The following is a 25,755-nucleotide window of genomic DNA, read 5'->3' as shown; positions in this document are numbered from 1 at the left end:
TGGTTAAATGATCCCCACATCGGCCGAGGTGGGGAGTGTGCTGGCACCGAAAGGAAGTTGAGGTGGTAGCCTTGGGTCAGTACAGCAAGTACCCACTGATCGCAAGTGATTGTGTGTCATATGTTGGTGAAGTGGCACAACTGACCGCCGACGGGTACAGACGGCAGAGGAGGTTGGCTTATGTTCTCCAGTGAGGAGTCAAAATCCAGCAGCTGGGCCCGGTGGAGGGGCTGGCTGAATCTTTTGAGGCCGGGATTGTCTGGCTTGACCTTTTTGGTAAGGTCTGGAGGGGCGACCTCGAGTAGCAGGAGGATAATATCTCTGTGGCTTGAAGGACGGCCGCTTAGAGTCTCTTCGGAATGTCCTTTTAGAGGTGGACGGGAAATCAGTAGGCACAGAAGAAAGCTGGCGTAACGTCTCATGATTATCTTTGAGCTGTGTTACAGTCTCTTGAATTTTGTCCCCGATGAGATTATCTCCAGCGCAGGGTAGGTCAGCCAACCAGTCCTGTACTTCTGGTCTCAAGTCAGAGGACTTTAGCCAGGCCCACCGTTGTGCACTAATTCCCACTAGAGGCAGTGTCAAATATATCATAGGCAGTGCGGACCTCGTGCTTGCCAGCATCTAGACCCTTGTGAGCCAGGGCATTCAGCTGGTCCTGAAGGTGGTTAGGTATAGATTCAGAGAAGACCTGGATCTTCTTGAACAGGTCTCTGTTATACTGCACCATATATAACTGGTAGGAAGCAATGCGAAAAATAAGCATAGATCCATGGAAAACACGACAGCCAAATGCGTCTAGGGACCTCTGTTCTTTCCCTGGAGGAATGAAAGAATGAGGTTCAGAACATTGTGCTTTTTTCTGGGCTGACTCCACAACCACAGAATGGTGATACAGCTGTGGTTTTTGGAAGCCAGGGGCTGTCTGTACCAGGTAGGTGGCATCCTTTTTTCGATTCACCGGTGGTATAGAGCCTGGATGCTCCCAATATCTCTTCAGCAGGTCCTGGAGAACTTCACGAACAGATATAGACATGATCTCCTAGGGTAAATCTACGAATTGGAGTACTTCCAGCATTTTATGTCTGGAATCCTTTTCTGTCTGAAGTTGGAATGGTATGGTTTCAGACATTTCCTTTATAAAATTAATAAAAGACAGGTCCCTCTGGAGGATAACAGCTCTGAAGGTAAATCATCAGAATCCTGGGAAGATTCATCAGTCCATGGATCATGAGGTCGATCACCAGCTCCCATAGGATCTCCAGAGGGGAGTAATGGTGCTATTCCTGAAGGACCAGGCCTAGGCATCGACGGCATTGGAGGTGGCACCGATTGAGAACGATGCGGCACCGATGGGAGTAGAGGCACTGATGGAACCGGTGACATCGATGGGGGAGTTGGTGGCAAAATCCCAGACAGTGGTATGGCTATGTTTCTTCATCTTCTGATGACAAAGGTATCGGCGTGGAAGGGGTGGACATACTGGTATCTTCGGTGCCACCGGTGGAAGAACATCGATCATCACATCCAGTCTGCCTAGAAGCGGTGCGAGCACCATGGGTATCGGGTCAGTGACTGGAGCTGGCATCGGTGTCGGTGCCGATGGAGGTTGGAAGCCCTGCAGTGCTTTACCGATGGCCTCTTGGATCATCCTATCCAATTCGTCATGGAAGCCTGGGGCATGAAACCCCAGCTCCGGAGTGGGAGGCAATAATGGCATAGCCAGAGGGTACACCGGTGAAAGTGAAGTTGCGGCTCCCTGTACCAATGAAAGTGGGGAATGCCTCGGTGACCCGGTCATAGAGGAGGATGGGGCCTTCTCTGGACAGGATTTCTTTGCCGGTGGCTCTGTCGACGCCGATGCCAAGGGCTTGCCTGGATCAGCGGACTGAGCATTCCAGTGACGGTGTCGCTGTTTCTCACGATGTTCTCCTTGGTCCTTCTCCTGAGGCGATGAGAAAGAAGTCGACACCTTCGGAGTAGTGGATACGGGTCGGGCAGCACCAGTGTCCTGCTGCTGGCGACAGGTTGATGGCACCGGCTCAGACGATGTCGAAGCGGTCGATGGAGTCGGGGAACTCCATCTTCTCTGAGCGGGCCTTACGGCCCTTCAGTGTCATTTGGGCACATTTAAGAACATAAGAACATAAGAATATAAGAAATTGCCATGCTGGGTCAGACCAAGGGTCCATCAAGCTCAGCATCCTGTTTCCAACAGAGGCCAAACCAGGCCACAAGAACCTGGCAATTACCCAAACACCAAGAAGATTCCATGCTACTGATGCAATTAATAGCAGTGGCTATTCCCTAAGTAAACTTGATTAATAGCTGTTAATGGACTTCTCCTCCAAGAACTCATCCAAACCTTTTTTGAACCCAACTACACTAACTGCACTAACCACATCCTCTGGCAACAAATTCCGGAGCTATATTGTGCGTTGTACTATCTATACTGCACCCAGACAACTTATGTTGTCTGGGTGCACTTGGTGCAAGTTAGAATGTCATGGTCAGACCCCAAACATTATACACAAACCCTATGCGGGTCTGTGATAGACATTGCCCGAGGACAGTCGGGGCACCGACGAAAACCCAACGCCATGGCTTCGACAAAAATTTAGCTGCGGTGCAGTCGATGGCCAGTAGGCCCTGAAGGGAAAACTCGACGGGAATCGACCGCAAATGAGGTTAAAGCCTTACTTTTCGACCGCGGAGTACGGAATCGATAGAGGGACTCCTATGGGGTAGAATATTTTGAAAGAAGTTCCGTGAGGAAAATTCCTGTCAGGAATCTCTAGAGAGCTCCTTAACCCGTGTAGCTACTGCTGCATGGGAAAAAAAAAGAGACTGAAGGGGGACCCCTGCTGGATGCAGGGTTAGTGCCATTTTGAGCATGCCCAGTAGATGACAATCAAAGTTCTAGAAACTTTGACAAAAGTGTTCCGTGATTGGGCTCCATCCTGATGATGTCACCCATATGTGAGGACTACCATCCTGCTTGTCCTGTGAGAATGAGGCACTGGAGGTGGGGAAGGAAGAATAAAGGCAAAAAGTGTAAAAAAAAAGTTAAGCAAATCTAAAGATGAGAAAATTTGAACTATGAACAAATTAGGAAAAATACAAAAAGAGAAAAATAGGAAAAATGAGTGAAAACAGCAAAAAAAGAAAAAATGTGGGATGGAATTTCTCAGCTTCTAAAAATGTTTGGCTAGCATTTTTTCCAGCCCTTATTATGATATATGGCCTGGGGGTCTGGGTGTGGTGTATGTGTCTCTATGTTTGTCTGGTATACTGTGGTCTGTTTCTGTGTGTGATGAGGTCTGTCTACCTGTGTCTATCTCTCTGTATCTGTCTATGGTGTGTCCCTCTTTTGTCTGGAGGTGGGTATGTCTGTGTTTTTCTGTCCAGGTGTGGTATTGTCTGTGTTACTATGCTGCCTGGGTGCTGGGTTTTGGTTTTTCTATGGGGTATCTGTCTCTTTATATTTGTCTGGGTTTGGGGGTCCATGTGTCTTATTTATCTGGATCTGTCTGTGTCTGTCTGGGCATAAGGTATCTCTTTCTGCATCTGTCTGGATATGGGGTGTCTGCCTCTGTGCCAGCAAAGAGAAAACAAAATGGGGGCTTTGAGCCACTGGTTGGCAAGGTGGCTGCCCGGTGAAAACCTTTCACGTGCATGTATTTGTACACATAGATATATCCTATCCAATTGCATGAATGGAAGGGGCCCATGGCTCAAGAAGATTGTTCACACCTGGTATCTGACACATTATATGGTTTTATTTCTGTAATCTTTCTATGTACCACACAGCAGCACTCATCTGCCAAGTTTTCAAGTCTGGAAAATGTATCCACCAATTGTTATATTCATTAAAATCCCCCCATCTCTGCTAGGAATATCTTACCTCTTTAAATTCCTTCACAGTTTTGAAGTACAGCCTCTGTTTCTCTAGCAGCTCCAAATATTCATCATTCAACTGGTCTCGTCTCATTTTGTTTTCTTGTTTCTTTTTCTCCATCTGTTAGGAACATCCAGAAATTTTCAATGCTAAATATACTAAATACGGTTATGTTAGTCTATGTAACTTTATACCAATGTGAACATATCTATTTTTTTTTTTCAAATTATTTTGTAAAAAAAACCAAATAAATAAAAATAAAGATTTGTCAGTTCTTTAACTGCACCACTGGATTACATCTGCATCAAGATTTAAGGACTAGGCAACTGTCCCACAAAGTTTTTGACACATCTTTTAGTCAGCATACATTTTTTGGTGCAGGTTTCTGCCTAGTACACATTTCTGCCTGAAGCTGATCTTGTGCTATTTTTAAACTGAGCAGTTCCCTAATGCATTTTCATTTTAAGGAGAATCCAGGTTATGCGGCAAGCTAATTGAAAAGTAGGATGTGTGTGGTGCACTTTTCCAGATGCAACCATTTCAGTGAGATTTAAGCTGAGGGTAAAGAGCTGAACCTGGATTTTGCCAGACTGTTCACATCCTTGGAAAGATGGCACACAATGTCAGCTCCACAGGCAACACAAAATTGGTTTTCATGCATTATTTGTGTTTTCACATTGAAAAAAAATCTCAGAAGGGAAAATTAAATTTAAAAAAAAATCCTATCAGAAAAATCTACTGATTCTGATACATTCCAAACTGTGGAATTAACACTACTACTCTGCTGCTAATAATAATTTGCATTTATATTCCACCTTTCGTGACACTTCAAAGTGGATTACACTCAGGTACTATAGGTAGTTCCCTATATAGGAGGTGCTTATTAATCACATAAATATTAAAATTAAGTGCGGGATATACATTTGTTAAATAAATAAATAAAACATAAAACAGCCTCTGGACAGAAAATTCTGCATTAAAAAGAGATGATGCATATTTTGGTTATCTTTCAATATTCCTTTTTACTCCCCATTACTGGTGAAACTTTCCTATAAACTGTAAATCTACAAACAACATACTTGCTTTAGACAGTGATAGGGTGGGAAAATAGGTTGTGGCAGTGGTAAATATGGAAGCAAGAATGAAACCTTGACACAGACATAAGTCATAATGAAAAATACCTTGCAGTTTAATAAATATATTCCAAGATCTTATATAAAGGCTAGAAAATGTCAGCATAAAATGATAACCCAAAATAATGCATTCTGAAGTCTTGGAGACCGAACTGAAAAAAAAAAAGCGAAATTGTTACATTTTAATATTTTTGGCGTAAATTACTGTGCAGCCGTGAAGGGGGTGGGGGAGAGAGGGCTGCACATGCAGCAGGAAAAATCACGGCCTCCTGGAAAACATGCAATTACCTCCCTTCTCCCCTAATCCTTGAATCTAACCCCAGTCCTCAATGTCATCTTTGTTGCAGCTCAATTTCCAGCCTGTATTAGCAACACTGAAAGTAGATGAACACTGAAAGAATAGCTGGGGGCACAGTTAAGTCGGTCACCATGAAAACTGTCGTTGGTTTACATACAGCCGTGCAAGAATTACAATAATACAAATGCATCTGTGAAATTGTACTGTGCTCTACAAAGGGCTTAGAAATTAAGGACAACCTACAATAAAGCAAAGCAAAAGTTATGGGAGATGAAAGTATGTAGGATATAGTCAATCTTGAAAAAAATAATCATGTGTTGGAGTTTCAGGTGTCAGCAACCTTCATTAGGGCCACTGAAAAGCCTACGCATTAAATAATTCATTATTCTCCTTGCCTGAATATTCATTTTAAAATATATTCTTCTTCTTAACAAACATAAGTAAACTAAATTTGCTTTTATTGTACTGTCCTCCTTGTCTGTTGTGCTAAATCTGTAAAAGTGTGTGCTTGTGCTGAGAGTTAAAGCACAAATGATGTCCATTCTTATCAGAAGGACTCATGCCAGAGGGAGCATCATCGTAAAATAGCATCTTCCACTGGATTATTATTTTAAGGTTTGGAATGTGTAGCACTTTTAAAGCTAATTTCTTTTTTTTTTTTTTTGCAATTGGAATTTTATTGAAATGGAAAACATGAACATTGAGCACACACATTAACAAGAATACAGCTGAAAGAAGAATACAACTCAGAGTACAAAGAACAATGAAATATCGACTTCCAAAACCAGCAGAAACATTGCACTCTAAAGGAGCTAAGTAATTTTGTTTTTCAGCCCAAACCACCCCCCCCCCCCCCCCTTTCCAGGTACATACACAGGATCAACATGTTAAACAAAAAGATGACTGTATTGGCTGCAATAAAGAGGTATAAAACCAAAATAAACGGTGTCAGGTGTTTTATGTCCACCTTCAGAGGTGGGTCGGTATTGCATCCTACCCCTTGGGGGCTTGGCTAAGGTGTCCCAGCGCGATTAGGCTATCCCCGAAGTGGGACCCTTCTGAGTAAGTAGCCATTGCGTCAAAGGGCGCCATATAGCTTGAAAGGGTTTCAAATTATCATGTTTTACCGCAGTGAGATACGACAGATGATATTGGCTATGCAACCTGTGCAGTACCTCTGCCCTGGATGGGATGTCAGAAGATTTCCATACCTTAGCTATTAAAGCTAATTTCTAATTAAAAACAGAATTACATTTCACTGCACTCTTAGATCCCGCTCCTCCCTTTAAAAGGATTCAAAGTGGCTAGCATAAAACCCCCCCCCACAAAATAATGATATATCAAAAGCATTCAGTCGAGTGGATGGTTCAGTGGCTCAGTGCGCTGCCATGCTGAATTAGATTCATAGCTCAGGTCAACCAAAGGATGCTGCGGAGGCCGTGTTCACAGCACCTGGAGTGGGGAGAGGGCAGGGAAGGAGTCACCTAGTAACCAGATTTAGGGCCCAGGATTGCAAAAGTTCAGGAGTCGGCTCTGGTGCATGGCTGCTAGATGAGGACTGTCGCTGCAATGATTGAACAAAAGATGGGAGGGTAGGCTGGTGCTTCCATTAGGCGAATTAGGCAGTCAGCTAGAGCGCCAACCCCCAAGGAGGGTAGCAAACGCGCTAGCGTGAGCTCCGGCTGCTGGTGGTGGCTGAAGACGAGGGGAGTTGGCTGTAGGGCTGTCAGCAGAACCCATCTGTTGGTGGCTGAAGAGGCCCTATGGGGAGGGTGTGGCTGGGGATGGAGTGGGGCAGAAGACTATAAGGTTCACCTAGGGCGCCTCATACCCTTGCAATGGCCCTGGGGAGGGAATATAAAATGGAGAGGGGAGAGTAAGGGATAAGAAATTCCAAGGTAGCTGAAAATGAAGATTCATGGCATCAGTTCTCAGCTCGTTTCAACTGAGCTGGAAACCCAAAGGAAAAGAAGGAAACTGCCAGGTCCACAAAAAACAAAAAAAACAAAACCCCAAACCAGAATTTAAATATCTTCCATGAAACAGCAGTGACTCTGCGGAGGGTCTAACTAGGTGATGTGTCAAGCCTTTGTAGTACTCTAATGTGCATTAAACAGCGTATATTGCGCAAAACAGTGTATATTGCGCAATACAGCGTATATTGAGCAATACAGCACTATCGCGGTGATATCGCACGATATATGCGATATTATGTATGGCCCTGCACAGGTACCTTCCCCTAATACAATGAGCTTTGCATACATGAATAATGCAAATGCATACAAAGAAGGTCATTAATAGCAATTTGATGCTAATATTTTATCATGGCCTACCAAGAAATTGGTCAGCTGCGATAAAATAAATCAAAATTGCTTACCTTGGAATAGGTGTTATCCCAGGACAACAGGATGTAGTCCTCACATATGGGTGATGTCACTGACGGAACCCTATCATGGAAAACTTTCTGTCAAAGTTTCTAGAAACTTTTGACTGGCACTCTGAGGCCACTGAGCAGGCCCAGCATGCTATAATTCCCTGATCCACAGGGGTCTCCTTCAGTCTCGTTTGTAGCCATGTTTAGCCAAAAATAAAATAATAAAACGTATCGGACCCAACTCCGCGGGGTGGCGGGTGGGTTTCATGAGGACTACATCCTGCTGTCCTGGGAAAACACCTATTACAAGGTAAGCAATTTTGGTTTATCTCAGGACAAGCAGGATGCTAGTCCTCACGTATGGGTGATTAGCAAGCGATAGGTTGAATCAATGTGTAGTGAACCAACAGCGTACAACTTGTGCAATAGGCACAACAACTGGTGTACAGTTGGGGAATTTTGAGGCAGCCTGGAATCACAGCAAATTGGATGTAGAAGGAGTTGGGATTAAGTTCGAAACAAGTTCTTTAAGACAGATTGTCTGTAGGCTGAATCTTGTCTTCCTTTCTTGTCTAAACAGTAATGAGCTGCAAAGATTTGAAGAGAACTTCATGTTGCAGCTTTACATATGTCAGCTATTGGCACTGAACGATAGTGTGCTACTGAGGTTGACTTTGCTCTTACTGAATGCGCCTTTACTCGCCCTTGGAGAGGAAGGCCTGCTTTTTCATAGCAGAACTCTAGACAACCTGCAAGCCAGTTGGAGAGAGTTTGTTTGCCCACTGCTTTACCTGGTTTGTTTGGATCAAAAGAAACAAAGAGTTGAGTGGATTTCTTATGGACTGCAGTGCGGTCTAAATAATATGCAAGCGCACGTTTACAGTCCAAAGTGTGCAAAGACCTCTCCCGTTGGTGAGAGTGCAGCCTTGGGAAGAATGTGGGCAAGACTATGGATTGATTCAAATGGAATGCCGTAACTACCTTAGGAAGGAATTTTGGGTGCATAGGGAGTACTACTCGGTCATGTAGGAATTTCGTATAGGGTGAGTATGTGAGAAGTGCTTGTAACTCACTAACTCTTCTAGCAGATGTAATGGCTATTAAGAAGATAGTCTTCGGGGAGCTTGCCTGGAGAGAGTTGCTCTGCAAAGAGGAAGGGCAGCCGGGACCGAGCGCATTGGTGAGAGGAACATCGTCTCCCATCCCCCACCGTGACATCATTAACACCGGACGCCCGCTGGGCTGACTTAAGGAGACGTATAGCGGGAAAAGAGTGGGAGCTTGCCTGGAGAGAGTTGCTCTGCAAAGAGGAAGGGCAGCCGGGACCGAGCGCATTGGTGAGAGGAACATCGTCTCCCATCCCCCACCGTGACGTCATTAACACCGGACGCCCGCTGGGCTGATTTAAGGAGACGCACAGCGGCGCGCAGCCACCGGCGCGCGCCCCTGGGCGCTCTTTTTTGAAACAGTTCAGTGTAATATCAGATGGGTAAAAAGAGGAAAATCAGAGCATTAACATCGACACCACTGGGCAAAGAGATGAAGGGCCCAATGGACACCCATATTGTGCGGAGGGGGGAGTCAGACCTCCGAGGAAGGAGCTCAAGAGATCTCTTTTTCATCGGGGGCTACGGCGAGTCCCGCCCAGGACCAGAAATCCAATGAACCTCCCGAATATGAAGGGGTAAGTGTTTTGAATACCCCTGAATTGAGGGAGGGATTAACACCTATGGAAAATGGACAGAAATCGCTAGAGCAGGCCCCAGAAGAAATACTGGTGCCTGATAACATCTCCCTAGCAGATGTTTGGAAAGCCATCATGAAAGTGGAAAGGATGGTTTCCCAATCCATAACTCAATCCACCGTCCTTTCAGCAGAAGTGAATGGGAAAGTGGAAGATTTTGGTAAAAGAGTAGAAAAAGTTGAAGCCTCTAATTTAGTGATGGGCTCACAAATAACAGCTTTACAAACGACGGGGACTACCTTTATAAAGGACACTATGATGTATAAAAACATAGAAAGTCTGGAAAACCTATTGCGTAATAAGAACTTACGCTTTTTAAATTTTCCATACACACGATTACTATCCCATCAGGAGTTATTTAAAAAATATGTTAACGAGATACTGCATATTTCTAAAGATATGTTAATATCAAAAATGTATTATATATCCACTTATAGGAGAGAAGTTGTAGAACCTGAAGGGGGTATAGATATATTGAGTGAAAAAAGCCCAAATTTAACATCCTTTTTAGAGGCCTCAACGGATGATATTGCCACTAGAGCCACTTTAATAGTGGTTTTCTGTTTACAGCAGGATAAAAATCTTGTACTACAAAAGTATTTTCAAAATAAGAATTTTTCCTTTTGTGGCAAATTGGTGCAAGTATTCCCAGATGTGTCTAGGAACACGCAGTATAGAAGGAGACAATTTCTTATGTTACGACAAAGAGTGGTAGCTTTAGGTGCAACCTTTTTTCTTAAATTTCCGTGTAAGTGCCTTATAACTTATCAGAGAAATAAGTTTGTTTTTCTTGAACCTTCTAGTCTGGAAATATTCCTATCTGATAAGGGCGGATAGGGTTTGAGATAGACATAGTATTGGATTATGTTATGGTCAAAAAGTAAATACTCTCTGTTATATTCAGTGGTTATGAATATATTCGTAAATGTTTTATTTTCCTTTTTGGCTCCCCAATAATGTGGACTGTTTGGATTAACAAGCATTATATGTGCCTAGGTATTGTTTCTTGAAGTATAAAATTGTGCTTGTTTTTTTTTCATTTACTTTTTCTTTCATTGTAAAAAAGTTTGAGAAATTAATAAAGTATAAATTAAAAAAAAAAAAAAGAAGATAGTCTTCCACGTGAGAAATTTAACATCGCAGGAATCCATGGGTTCAAAAGGAGAACGCATGAGTCTTGAGAGTACTACATTAAGGTCCCATTCTGTGACCGGTGGTCATATAGGGGGCTTAAGATGAATTAAACCTCTCATAAATCTACTAACAAGGGGTTGTACTGATATTGGTGCATCCCCTATTGTATTATGGTTCACTGAGATTGCACTGAGATGTACTCTTACTGATGAGGTCTGGAGACCTGAGACTGAAAGATGCCATAGATAGTCTAATAAAGATGAAATGGGGCATGAAAAAGGGTTAATACTTTTCTGTGCACATCATATGGTGAATCTTTTCCACTTAGAGCGATAGTTTTTTTGTGTGGAAGCCTTACGTGAAGCTACAAGCACTTGAGAAACAGTAGTTGAAAGATTGAGTGGTTGCAAGATCAAGCTTTCAACATCCAGGCTGTTAGAGAGAGGGAATAAAGGTTGGGATGGTGCAACCGGCCCTGATCCTGAGTTATGAGAGTGGGTGCTGTGCCCAGGCAAATTGGTTCTCTGATCGAGGAGTATTGGAAACCATACTTGTCGAGGCCAATACGGGGCTATGAGTATCATGGACCCTTTGTCCTGTTGTAGCTTCACTAGAGTCTTGGTTATTAGCGGTATCGGGGGATATGCGTATAGAAGGCCTGAATTCCAGGGGCGAGCAAAGGCGTCCTTGGCTAACTGGTTTCTCCGCTGGTGCAGGGAGCAGAATCTGTCCACTGTTGGTTGACCCCAACTTTGAAAAATCCTGGTCGCTATCAAGGGGTCCACGGACCACTCATGAGGTTGGAATTGACTACTGAGGCGGTCTGCTACTACATTGTGAATTCCTGCCAGATAAGTGGCCCGGAGAAACATAAAATGTGTCAGGGCCCAGTCCCAAATCTGTGCTGCTTCTTGACAAAAGGAGATACGAGCCTGTACCTCCCTGTTTGTTCAGGTACCACATGGCTACTGTGTTGTCTGTCTGTATCAAAACAGTCTTGTGAGAAAGGCAGTCCTTGAACGCATGCAGTGCTTAACGTATAGCTCAAAGCTCTAGGAAATTGATTTGAAATGTTGCTTCGAGTTTCGTCCAAGTACCTTGAGTTTGGAGATTTCCTATGTGTGCTCCCCACCCTAAGGTGGACACATCGGTAGTCAAAGTTACTTGCAAAATTGGCTGTTGGAAGAGTAGGCCTGTGAGCAAGTTGTCCGTGTTCTCCCACCAGAGGAGAGAGGAACATAGCTGAGTTATTTGAAATGGAGATGACAGTGGTTGAATGGCTTGTAGCCACTGCGCTCTAAACGTCCATTGAGTGACCCTCATGGCTAATCTGGCCATAGGAGTGACATGAACTGTGGAGGCCATGTGGCCGAGCAGAGTTAGGAACTGATAGGCTGTCGCCTGTGTCCTTGTGCGTAGAGATTTCGCTAATGAGGAGAGTGTCTCTGCATGGTCTTTTGGAAGGAAATCTCTTGACGTTATGGTGTTTACGTCTGCTCCAATGAATTGCAATAGGCAAGATGGTATGAAATGGGATTTCTGGTAATTGATTAGGAATCCCAATAAATGGAATAAATTGATTGTGAGCTTGACAGAGTTGATAGCTCCTTGTCTTGACTGGCTTCTGATGAGCCAGTCGTCCAGGTAGGGAAAAACGTGTACACTTTCCTTGTGTAACTGGGTCGCTGCCACCACCAAGCACTTTGTGAACACTCGAGGTGCTGAGGCAAGTCCGAACGGTAGAACTCGGTACTGGAAATGCTGATGTCCCACCAGAAAGCGTAGATACCTGCGATGAGGAGGGAATATTGGAACGCGAGCATAAGTGTGTTGAAGATCCAGAGAATAGAGCCAATCTCCCGTTTGAAGTAGAGGTAGCATGGTACCTAGGGATACCATTCTGAACTTTTCTTTGCGCAGGAATTTGTTGAGTTTCCGGAGGTCTAATATGGGATGTAGGCATCTTGTTTTCTTTGGAATGAGGAAATATCGGGAGTAGAATCCTCTGCCCTACTGAAGTTGGGAAACTGGTTCCACAGCCCTGGCTCTCAGAAGGGTGGATAATTCTTTTTGTAGAAGCGTGGAATGATTTTGAGTTGTCCAGAATGATCTGGGTGGAGCATCGTTTGGTAGAGTTAGAAAGTCCAGATGGTAACTTTGAGATATGATTGAGAGTACCCATTGGTCAGTGGTGATGTGCGACCAATTTTGATGAAACAAGGCTATTCGACCTCCTACAGGTAGAGTTGGGGTCGGATTGGTGGACAGGCTTCTGTTCTCTGGTGAGATTTCAAAACCACGAGACTGGACCTGTCTGGGGTGGAGGCTGGGCTCTAGGAGCTTGTGGCTGTCGGGTTTGGGCTCTTTGTACAGGTCTTGATGACCTACCACGAGCTGCTGGAGGGGTAGTATCTTCGTGGTCTGTAATATTGTCTTTTTGAATCTTTCTTGGGAGGAATGTGTGCAGAAGATTGGGGTTCTGCTGGAACAGAGGAAAGCTGATGCAGAGTTTCTGAGTGCTCCTTGAGCTGTGATACAGCTTCACATATCTTGTCTCCAAAGAGGTTATCTCCTATACAAGGAAGGTCTGCGAGTTTTTCTTGTATCTCTGACCGAAGGTCTGAGGCTTTCAACCAGGCCCATCTGCGAGCGCTGATGCCTGTTGCAGCCATCCTGGATGATGTTTCGAAGCTGTCATATGCTGCATATACCTCGTGCTTTCCAGCTTCCAAGCCTTTGTAAATAATAGTATTGAAAGAATCCTGGAACTGTTGTGGAAGTGAATCAGATAGTTCTTGCAGCTGTTTCCATAGATTATGCTGGTATTGTGTCATATAAAGTTGGTATGATGCAATTCTGGAAACCAGCATTGAGCCTTGGAACATTTTTCTTCCGATGGTGTCTAAGAATCTATGCTCCTTCCCAGGAGGAATAGATGAATGTGGCCTAATTCTTTTAGATTTCTTCTGGGCCGATTCTACCACCACAGAGTGGTGGGGGAGCTGAGGTTTCTGGAACCCTGGAATGTGCTGTACCAAATAGGTGGCATCAGTCCATTTATTGACAGGTGGTATGGTATAGGGTGTTCCCATAACCTGTGTTGGAGATCTACAAGTACTTCATGCTCCAGTATTGCAAGAACTTCTTTTGGTGGATCCACAAATTGTAAAACTTCTAAAGGTTTTTGTCTGGTATCTTCCTCCGTCTCTAACTGGAAAGGGTTGGTATCAGCCATTTCTTTAACAAAAGTAGAAAGAGAGAGATCCTCTGGGGGAGATAGTCTTCTTTCCTCCGGAGGCGAGGGATCAGATAGGACTTCGTCCGAGGAAGTATCGGTGCCTGCATCTTCCCAGGTGTCCGAGTCGGGTCGACGTGGAGGCGTCGAAGGAAGATGGAAATCGTGGTATCGAGGGCATCAATGGTTTCATTGGCGGCCTTGATGGAAGTAATGGAGAGAAGGAAGTTTGGGACGAGAAACTCCCGATGGACCTGGTGTTGGTTCAGGCATCGGTAAAGTCTTCGATACATCCTCATCTGTGGGCCGTGGCATCAAAACATCTAGCGGCTGCACCGGTATGGCACCGATAAGAGTGTCCAATTTTGCCAGTATTTGTGCCAACAGCGACAGATCCGGCATCGGTGTAGGTGAAGATGTTGGCATCGGTGATGGTATCGGTACCGAAGGTGGAATCGGCATCAAAGGTGGTATCGGCGCCAGTGCTGGCATCGAAGGTAACTCCTGGTTGGCATCTCGAACTGCCTGGCGTGTATATCTACGTCCAGTTCCGCCCTTATAGCTGGTGAATTCAGAGCAGCTATAGGGGGTGGTAGTGAGGGCGAAACCGGCCGGACCACAGGTCCCTGTGGTGGCACGGTACCCAGCACCGATGTCGGTGGGGATCGCCTGGGAGTTATAGGCCCCGAGGGCATTGATGACTCATCCATTCGAGGTTTCTTAGGAGTTGGTTCAATAGGCATCGAAGGATCTCCGGGCATCGTGTCAGAATCTGCATCCAGAGACCTTCGATGACGATGCCAATATTTCATTTGATGCTCAGCATTCTTTTTCTCAATGACAGAGGTCGATTTGATAGACGACCGAGAAGGGGTCAGTGACTGTCATTCACCTGCTTCGTCCAGACGACGTCGAACTTTCAAAACCAATTTTTTAACCGCTCCAGCCGGAGACAATTGCGTTGAAGTCGAAGTCGACGGCAACAATTGAAGATGGAGAAGATGCTCCATCTTTTCCATACGAGCTCGTCTGCCCTTCAGTGTCATTTCAGCGCATTTCAGGCATGTCGATACGTCGTGTTTTTCGCCTAAACATAGCACACATTCAGTGTGCGGGTCCGTTATGGACATGGTTCGAGTACAATTCAGGCATTTTTTAAACCCGGTAGCCATATTGAAAGCCCGACAGCCGTCGTGACTTTCTGACTAAAAATCTTTTCAAAACGGTAATGACCGGAAAATAGTTTTACTCACCGGTGGTGAAAAAAGGGAGACCCCTAAGGTGGGATAACTTTTTCCGATGATTTTTTTAAACTTTTTTTTTTTTTGGAAGTGTGAATATACCACACAGGGCTCCTAATCCGCGAGGCTAATAGCAACGCGGAAAAAAGAAGACTGAAGGGAGACCCCTGTGGATCAGGGAATTATAGCATGTTGGGCACGCTCAGTGGCCTCGGAGTACCAGTCAAAAGTTTCTAGAAACTTTGACAGAAAGTTTTCTGTGATAGGGCTCCGTCAGTGACGTCCCCCATATGTGAGGACTAGCATCCTGCTTGTCCTGGGATAACATCACCTTTTCAAAAAGTGGGAAATGTAGCGTTAGAGTCCTAGGACCCTAAAGCAAATCCTGTAGCTCCTGCATTACATTTCCCAGGCCATACAAAAAAGAAAATGCTGTGACAAAATGGGGAAATTGAGCAGGTGTCAGGGCTGCCAGGTGAGGTGGCCCTGACACCCTAAAAAAAAAAAAAGACTAAATGCCAAATGAGGTTTGGATATGTGTGTGTGTGTGTGTGTGGGGGGGGGGCCAGGATACACAATCCCTAATGATTTATTGTATATATTTTGGGGAGGCCTTAAACCCCCAACTATTTCAAGGTGCTTTTGGGGTGGAAGGGGTCCTTGCATACAATAATTCCATGGGAAAAGGAGTTGTGGAAAGTTCACTTTATTGATGACAGGGGTGGGGGCAGTTGCCACATATTTTATTAACTATTCCCTTCCTAATAATTCCTAACATTGTTTACTTTTTTGACTGCTGCAGCACACTGAGCTGTCTATTTCAAAGTACTATCCACTATAATGCCTAGATCTTTTTCCTGGGTGGTAGCTCCTAATATGGAACCTAACATCATGTAACTACAGCAAGGGTTATTTTTCCCTATATGAAACACCTTGCACTTGTCCATATTAAATTTCATCTTCCATTTGGATGCCCAATCTTCCAATCTCCTCCTGTAATGTATCACAGTCTGCCTGTGATTTAACTACTCTGAATAATTTTGTATCATCTACAAATTTGATAACTTCACTCGTCATATTCCTTTCCAGATAATTTATAAATATATTGAAAAGCACTGGTCCAAATACAGATCCCTGAGGCACTCATTGTTTACCCTTTTCCACTGAGAAAATTGACCATTTAACCTTACTCTCCGTTTCCTGTCTTTTAACCAGTTTGTAATCCATGAAAAGACATCACCTCCTATCCTATGACTTTTTAGTTTTCTTAGGAGCCTCTCATGAAGGACTTTGTCAAATGCCTTCTGAAAATCCAAATACACTACACATCTACCGGTTCACCTTTATCCACATGTTTATTAACCCTTCAAAAAAATGAAGCAGATTTGTTAGGCAAGACTTCCCCTGAGTAAATCCATGTTGACTGTGTTCCATTAAAACATGTCTTTCTATATGCTCTATGATTTTGATCTTTAGAATAGTTTCCACTATTTTTCCCAGCACTGAATTCAGGCTCACTGGTTTCCCGGAATGCCCCTGGAGCCCTTCTTAAATATTGGGGTTACATTGGCCATCCTCCAGACTTCAGGTACAATGGATGATTTTAATGATAGGTTACACATTTTAACTAATAGATCAGAAATTTCATTTTTGTGTTCCTTCAGTACTGTAGGATGCATACCATCCGGTCCAGGTGATTTGCTACTCTTTAGTTTGTCAATCTGGCTTACTACATCTTACAGGTTCACAGTGAAATGGCCACTGTGCCGGGCGCTTCTAACCCCGCCCCCCATGACAGCCCCATTTTCAAGCCCCGGCATCACACATGTCCCGGGGTTTACACGCATGGCCGAGCCGTTTGAAAATTGGCCCGGCACGCGTAAGGCCCGGGATTTATACGCGCTGGGGTTTGAAAATCTAACCCTTAAGTGTAGCTGGGTTTAAAAAAGGTTTGGATAAGTTCTTGGAGGAGAAGTTCATTAACTGCTGTTAATCAAGTTGACTTAGGGAATGACCTCCACTATTACTGGCTTCAATAGCATGGGACCTTCTTACTGTTTGGGTAATTGTCAGGTTCCTGTAGCCTGGTTTGACCTCTGTTGGAAACAGGATGCTGAGTTTGATGGACCCTTGGTCTGACCCAGCATGACAATTTCTTATGTTCTGAACTGGAAGCTAAACTTTATCTTATATCTTCCTCAGTGACGACTGAAGCAAAGAATTAATTTAGTCTCTCTGCTATGTCTGACATTCTTAAGTACTCCTTTTACTCCTTGATCATCTAATGGTCCAACTGACTTCCCTTGCAGGCTTTTTACCTCGAATGTACCTGAAAAAGTTTTTATTATGAGCTTTTGCTTCCAGGGCAAGCTTCTTTTCAAATTCTCTCTTTGCCTTTCTTATCAATGCTTAACATCTAAATTGCCAGTGCTTATGCGGTTTCCTGTTTTCTTCATTCTGATCCCTTTTCCATTTCTTGAAAGATGTTCTTTTAGCTATTATAGCCTCTATCACCTTACTTTATAACTATGCTGGTAGTTTTCTAATGCTTGGAATTTTTAAACAATACGCATGCCTGATCTAAACTCGTAACCTTTGCAGTTCCTCATTTCAGTTTTTTCCTAACTCAGGGCTTCCCAAACTTGTCCTGGGAACCCCACAGCCAGTCGGGATTTCAGGATAATCACACTGAATATACATGATACAGTAAATTTGCATATTCAGAGTCTCCATGGTATGCAAATTTATCTCATGCATTGTGAATTTCCTGAAAACCTGACTGGATGTAGGGTTCTCAGGACAGGTTTGGGAAGTCCTGTCGTTACCATTTTCCTCATTTTTTGAAAATTAAATGCTGTGGCAATATATGTCTTTAGTGACCTCCCTTCAATTATTAAGTCAAATTTGATCACGTTGTGATTGCTATTGCCAAGCGGCTCTAACACTATTACATCTTGCACCAAATCCTGTCTTCAACAAAGGATTATGTCTACAATATTTCCCCTCTTATTGGTTCTTGTACCAGCAGCTCCATAAGGCAGTCATTTATTTCATATAACATCTTTACCCCTCTAGCACTCTGTCAATAATGGAGATAGGAACTGTGACTACAGACCCATGACCAGATGCTTAGGGCCTATTCGCAGAAGGTATACAAGCCCATTCCCCCTTGCTTATTAATACAGGGTGGCCCATGGAAAAGTAGCCTGCTGAGCCACTCTATTGTTACTTTTGCTTTGTGCTTAGGATCACTGTCCTGCTGAAAGGCAAATCTTTCCACCCAAGTTACAGGAATATGGCAAGCTGGAACAGATTTTTCAGCGGAATCTCTCTGTATTCTGTACCACTCATCTTTCTCTCAGTTTTGAAAAGCCTCCCTGACTCTGTAAAGCATCCCCACGTAATACTTACCACCACTGTGCTATAGGGATAGAGTTAGCAAGGTGTCATGCTATGTTTGTTTTATGCCACACACATCACTTTACATTAAGACCAAAAAAATTCCACTTTGGTCTCATCAGACCACAAAACTTTCTCCCACATATGTGCAGTGTCCCTTAAGTGTTTTTGTGAACGCTATGTGGCATATCTTACGGCTTTTCTTCAGCAGTGGCTTCCTTCTTGCTACCTTCCCATACAAACCATTAATGTGGAGTAATCTTGGAATTGTTGATCAGGTAACATTTTCCCAGTCTCAGCCAAAGACCTCTGTAGCTTTTTTAAACTAATCTTAGGCCTCACAATGACCTTCGCAGCAGTTCCTTAACCCACAGTAACTGAATTTTGAGAGATGGCATCAGCACAGCAGTGTCTTGGTGGTGCCAAACTCTCCACTTTACATTGATGGACCTGACATCGCCCCTAAGGGATATTCAAATACACTGAAAACTTTATAGCTTTCCCTCAATCTGTACCTTTGAATAACGTTATCCCTGAGTTCTTTCAGCAGCTTCTTGTTTTTACCTTTGCTTCAAATTCGCTTTATACAATAGAAATATTTTGATTTTTCATCCAGGTCAACAGCTATAATTGGACACAGATGGGCTCTATTTAATTATTATGGGCCTTGTTAAGGCAATTTTTTAAATCAGAGCTAAGATGGTTTTGCTACTGCAAAGAGTGTGAAGATTTATGCAATCAAGATTTTTTTTTTTGGTTGTTTATTCTTAATTACTTTCAGAATTTTTCTGTAATTGCTTTTTCATGATGAAAGTATAGCGTCTGTTGTATAAATCAGCGAACAAAGGAGAAATTACTATTTACCTGATAATTTCCGTTTCTTTAGTATCTGTATAGGTGAATCCAAAACCAGTGGGTTTGTACTTCTACCCACAGAAGGAGACTGAGAAAAGCTGATATCACGGTATATATACCCCAGCACTGACATCAACCTGACAGTATTCTCTGCAAAAGCCAACTGTGGACAAACTAACAAAACTTGATTATTAACAGACAACCATTCCAGTACTCAGCTAACAGGAAAACACTGAGCTCAGACTAAGAGTGTAATTACACTAGGATTGACACTTACCAGTAATCCCTGGAAAATACAGCCAAGCAGGAGGATCATACACAACCATTTGGCAGCCAACAGTGGGAAGTTGGATTCACCTGTCTGTACTAAGGTAAAGGAAATTATTAGGTAAGTAGTAATTTCTCCTTTCTTAGTGTTCAGACAGGTGAATCCAAAACCAGTGGGATGTACCAAAGCTGCTGAATAGGGTGGAAGGCTTCCTGCTGTCCAGTCAAAACTGCACATGGGAAGACTGCATCCTCCCAGGCCTGCACATCCAGACAATAATACCTAGAAAAGATGCTGAAAGAAGACCATGTCACAGCTCGGCAAATGTCGACAGGAGGCAATAATCTAATCTCTACCCATGGCACTGCCTGAGCCCCTAGTGGAATAAGCCCTAACCTGACTAAGTAATGGCTGCTCAGCATTCACATACGCAGTTGTGACTACCTTCTTAATCCAGCGAGCTATTGTAGCCCGCAATGCAGGCTCACCCTGTTGACTCCCACCATGGAGTATAAACAGCCAGTCCGTCTTCCTGAGAGGTTCTGAAACCTCCAAATACCTCAAGATATGCTTCTTGACATCCAAGAGCAGTAACAGGTGATATTCCTCCACATCCCTTGCCCTGTCCAGAAACAGGGAAATGGACTGAACCAAGTGAAAATCAGAGATCACTTTTGGTAGAAAGGAAGGAACAGTATGCAGCTGTATTGCTCCTGGAGTCACTCATAGAAACAGTTCCTGGCAAGACAAGAACTGTAATTCGGATACTCAACATGCAGAACAAATTGCCATAAGAAACACCATTTTCAAGGTTAGTAATCTCGATGAAAGGTTACACATTGGTCGAAAAGTAGGGCCCGCTAAAAAATCCAAAACTAGATTGACTCCACAAGGCCACCAGTAACCATAAGGGAGGACAAAGATGCTTCATTCCTTTCAAGAAACGGGCCACATCTGGATGAGCCGACAAGGGTCCACCATTCAGATGAAATTGAAGGAAAAGGGGATGAGGAAACTTGAGAAATTTTAAATATAATGGCTATGATTTTGTCTTCTATTTTCTCTATTTGTTACTTATGTTTTGTTGAATCATGTTAATCTATGTTTTTAGCTTGTTTTGTTGCTTTTATATTGATCTTTTGTAAAGCTTTACACCACTTTGAGCAGCTTTTGCTGAAAGATCAGGAAAGTGATAAAGAAGTGACCTAAATAATTTACTGCATTTTGTCTGTAGTCAGATCATGATTAAATGGCCATAAGAATGGTAGTGTTGATTGCTGAATAGTTGAACTGATTTTATTGCCTCTTTCAACAAGATTACAAAACGACATTAGAATATACTGATACTTCTTAAGCATGTTTTAGTATCTGTGATACAGCATTCTTTTTATAATGTAAAATGATTTCTAGCTAAAACAAGTTTTGTCTAGCAGCTGTACAAATCCTTTAATGGAATTGGAAAGTTAGAAAGTCCTTTGGGATATGGCTTTGTTTTATTACAATGGTTTTTCTGTTTATGTTGGCCAGTTTCCCATAAATGTATTTACAGAAACATTGTGATCTTTCTGTTTAGGTTATGGCTTTCTCTCTCACTCAAGATGGCTTAATTTTTTACTGACAGAAGCACGGGGGAGTGTAAAGGCCTGATTTGTTTGGAAAAGAGTTAAATCATTTAGTGTTCCTTCAGTCATAATGAAGCAATGTTAAGCTTGCAAAAATTTAAGTATTTAAGTCAGCTCAGGAAATCGAGAAAAATTTGTCGTGCAGGTAGCCATGCTTGGATGTATTCATCCAAGTGGCAATAAGATTTAGAATAACTCTGAGGTGTTGTATGTGCTTGTCATGACATACATGTCTAAATGCTGTTTAAAAATATTTGATAAAATTATTTAAATTTGTCAGCCAACAACAATAGACTGCTTTTATACTCTTCTTGCTCTAAACTTAAAATGTAATTCTTCAGATCACATCAGGATTTTATTCTAAGAGCAGCATCTTATAGCAGAATAACTAATGCATTACTTTTCATATGAAATGTATAAAAAAATTTAAATTATAGTCTTTAATAGCTAATTCCAGCACTGGAATGGAAAGATCTCCATATTCCTGGAAAGCTGCCCTTGCCAAAGTCTCCAACAACTTCTTCATGGCCAAAGGCCTTAATGCGATCCTCAGGTTACTTGACCTGTCTACTGCTTTTGAGACTATTGATTACCATCTAGTCCTAGACACTCTGTCCTCTCTTGAATTTTGAAATTCCATTCTATCTTGGTTCTCTTCTTACCTGTCCTGTCACAATTTCACTGTATCCTCTAGTGGATTCTTCACCACTATTGGTTGGTGTGCCTCAGGGCTCTGTCTTGATCATCTCTCTCTCTCCATTCATTGCCTTGGTGCTGTGATCTCCTTTTGTGGCTTTCAAGTACCATCTATATGCTGATGACGCACAGATTGGCCTTCCTGCATCAGAAATTTCACTAAGACTTCAGTCCCAAATCTCAACCAGCTTGTCTAACATTGCCTCCTGGATGTCCCACCACCAACTTAAATTCAACATGGCCAAGACAGAGGGACCCCTCCAAGGCAAATCTCCTTTGGCACCAAAGAAGGTATCTCTGTCAACACAGGACTTCACTGGAGCAGGCCCCAACTTAACGCTGAAAAGGGTGCCTTCATTCTCCTTAATGAGAAGCTTTTCGGTACAGATGGTGTCATCCTCCACCGTGTGGGGAGCCGCCATAGTACAGGATAACCAGTTCTTCCCAGTGGCTTTGGCATGGAGTGCCTTGATGCCAAGAGAAAAGCAACCATAAACAATGTAAAGTTTGGCCTTTGTGCAAAAAAACTATTCTTGTTGGCACTGATGGTGTGGCCAGACTTCAGCCAACAGAACGCGTTGACACAGCTGGCACAGAGCATGTCAGCACCAAGAGCAAGTATGTCCTGGATGCAAGTGCTCATTCCTCCCAGCTCTTCAGCATCCCCACCTATTTGGATGTAAGGGATGTTTCTCCATCTACTCCCACACAGAGGGCCTTCTGCAATCTGCGGCCTACCTGTCCAAGATGTGAAGAATTTCTTTACTTCCTTGCTTTCTGAGAAAAAGGATGGAACCTCTCCCGCAAAGCGGGGTTCCGGGGAGTTCCTGAGATGAGTTCATGTCCCATCAAGAAGCTTTACTGGCTGTGCAAGTCCACTTGACAGTATGGCTCATTACCCTTCTCTCAGGGCATCCCTGCCTGTAGATTTGGTTTGGTCAGAGTTCCTGCCGATCCTCACTCCTATGGAACATCAGAGATCCTTTCCTCAGATGCCTTCCTCTTTATCCTAATCATGGAGGAGTGTTAATGTGTCCTTTTCGTAAGAAATAGTATTTTGTTCTAAGGTTATATTGTTATGTTTTTGTTACTTTATTTTATTCTTTGTACATTGTTTTATTGTTTTATTGTATCGCCCACCTGAGTTCTTTGTAAACCGGCATGATGTGCTGCACGAATGTCGGTAAATAAAAGTTAATAAATAAATAAATAAATAAATTATAATGGCTAGATGAGGAAGAGTCCATGGGGGGATGCCTATTGACCCCTCTCTGCTTTTACCAAAGCACACTTCACTCTCCAGTTACTCTTGTTCCTGGAGAAAATGGCAAATACATTGTATAAAGTTGTTCCTGGAGAAAATGGCAAATACATTGTATAAAGTTGTCACCTTCTGTTGAAGTTAATTGTTTACTTTCCTATTAACTGTTTTATGTAAAACCTGTTGCTATTTGTTTGCTATTTATTGTTTACTTACTGCATAACCTGTTACTTGTAAAGCCTTGTGCTAAGTTATTGTTTAATGTAAACCGAGGTGATGTAGACCTTTACGTACCGCGGTATATAAAAATCTCCAAATAAATAAATTGTCCATTAACCTCAGAAAGGAAGAGGATCCAAGAGCAGATATTTTCAGGCTGCTTTAGTTCAGCCTCTGATGGACACCACTTCAGTCCCTGTCCATGATCTTTTGAGTGACGGACCCCCATGTCTTGCTTGCCCTGGGTGTGCAAAATTGACTTGAAGTATACTGTCCAGGTCTGTCAAAGATTTGGTATAGGCCCAAAAAACAACAAGGAAGGTGATCCAGTAAAGCCGTGAGGAAAACAAAAAAATGGATGCCACAAATAAGTCTTTTTCAAATCTTTAATAATGGAGACGTGTGGTGCTTGTTAAAATCTTTGACTTTATAACCATATATCTCCTACACTGAGTTTGCATCGGTTTCCCATTTCATTTGGAGTTCAGTTCAAGATACTGTCACTAATCTATAAATCCATACAAAACCAAGGTCCTTGTTACATTAGACATCATTTGCTACAATATACAGTATCCCCAAACATAATCTCCATTCTTCTCAAGAAGTATTGTTAGTGGTGCCTGCATTAAAGGAGGTGAGACTGGCTAAAACCATGAGGAAGGCTTTCTCTTGCTTGGGACCTGTTTGGATTTTCTTTTTTGTGATTGGAGACTTGAAGCTTCTGGAAAGCATGGCTGTTTGTACTTGCATTTGGCTGATTTTATCTATCGCTTTTATTGTTTATATTCATTTGCATATTTAGCTTTGCTTTTACTTTATATTTTTAATTATTTTAATCTGTTAAGTATTGTATATTTATAATTATGTGTACATATTTTATTTTGTGTTTTTCTGTTGGATGCTTTGTCTTCCACCCAAAAGAAACCTTTCTGGAAGAGCAATTTACAGACTGAATGAATAAATAAGAAATCATCTTAAAAACAAATTTGAAAATGACTTTTGGGATTTCCCTTTGTAACGGGATGAAAGAAGAGGACATAAAAATGTTTTAAAGTAATCTGGTGAAAAAAGTATCATCCACGATTGGGTTATTAGCCATCTTGTCAGTAACACAACATTGTTAATTTACTTGAAATGAAAGCAAATGAGAACTAAATTGGTATATGAAAAAAAAGGTTTTGCAATACAGTTAATAGAATAGAGGTGTCAGCAAGCTTGACGGTGTGACATAATAAAATATGCAGGCCACCTGGTCTTATCAATCATTCACCTCTTCAAAGGGTGTTTTTTTAAATTCTTTTTTTAAGCATATAAAAAGAACAGTCAATCTTGAGCAAACCCATGGCACCTTATCACAAACGGACTAACTCGTCTCACTTAACTTCATGGCAGAAAACTGGAACCAAAGGTCCTGAATGACTGGAGTCTGATGATTTATAAACATCAGACTGATGTAACAACGTGTGATGAAGCTGATCTTTCGACAGTCAACCAATCAGAATCACAAGATCAGAGAATATAGTGTTTGCATACAATCCAATGAAAGGCGAAAGTCTTAAATCATAGTTGAAAGTGGAGCATCTGCAAAAAATTATAAGAAAACTATAAAATCTAACTCGGAGTTCAAAACAAAGGTGTCAACGTATTCAAATAATAAATCCAACTTTGTTCCAAACGTAAACATGTCAGATTGAAATCTCCTCCTCTCCAGTCAGGTCTGGACTTCAAGAAAACAAAATATGAGATCAGAAAATGAATGAGAAAATTCTTCAAAATGTATAACCAATGGAGCATTGGTCCGATGTAGAGATAGATTAGATCGATATTTGATAATTCTGACTTTAAGAGTCCTTTTGGCCTTACCAATATAATTCATCTCACAGGGACACTGAATAAGGTAAATACCACCTTTTGATAAACAGTGTGTTGTTTTAGTATAATAAGAGTGGTTGGCAGATTTCACATAAACGGAAGAAGTGCACAAAGTTGGTTTCTCACCAAAAAAGCAGCTTTTTTTTTTTTTTACAACAATCAAATCCGAAAGTTCGTCTCTTGCGCTCTTCTGAAAATTCACAAAAGATTGGTTGTCCCTCCTGGTCATCCAATTGTTTAAGGTGGAGATTCATTATTGGCACCCCTCTCTCATTTTGTGGATTTTTTTCTTGGCTCCATGTGTGCCACTCCTGCCATCTTATATCAGAGATTCACAAGATAGGATTTTATATCTGGAACAATTACAACTAGACACTTCTGTGATTTTTTTTGTGACTTTGGATGTTTGATAGATTTGTTAAGAATCACGCTTACAAAAAATGTCTTTGCCTTTGATCAATGCTTTTATCAACAAGTGTGTGGGACAACTATGGGGGTGACTATGG

At 42.4% G+C, this 25,755-nt stretch overlaps 1 protein-coding gene across 2 annotated transcripts in view; it reads right to left on the bottom strand.

The window, feature by feature from the left end:
* CCDC93 (coiled-coil domain containing 93) overlaps window positions 1–25,755 on the bottom strand; it is a 371,692-nt gene that overhangs the window by 25,411 nt on the left and 320,526 nt on the right. For both annotated transcript variants that reach the window (XM_029605342.1, XM_029605343.1), the window contains one exon: window positions 3,905–4,018. In XM_029605342.1, coding sequence (XP_029461202.1) covers window positions 3,905–4,018 — 114 coding nt within the window. The remainder of the gene's footprint in view (window positions 1–3,904; window positions 4,019–25,755) is intronic.

The sequence above is a fragment of the Rhinatrema bivittatum genome, chromosome 6, assembly GCF_901001135.1.
Source record: "Rhinatrema bivittatum chromosome 6, aRhiBiv1.1, whole genome shotgun sequence".
NCBI lineage: Eukaryota > Metazoa > Chordata > Amphibia > Gymnophiona > Rhinatrematidae > Rhinatrema > Rhinatrema bivittatum.
Note: the sequence above shows the minus strand (reverse complement) of the source record. Positions and strands in the feature narration are given on the sequence as shown.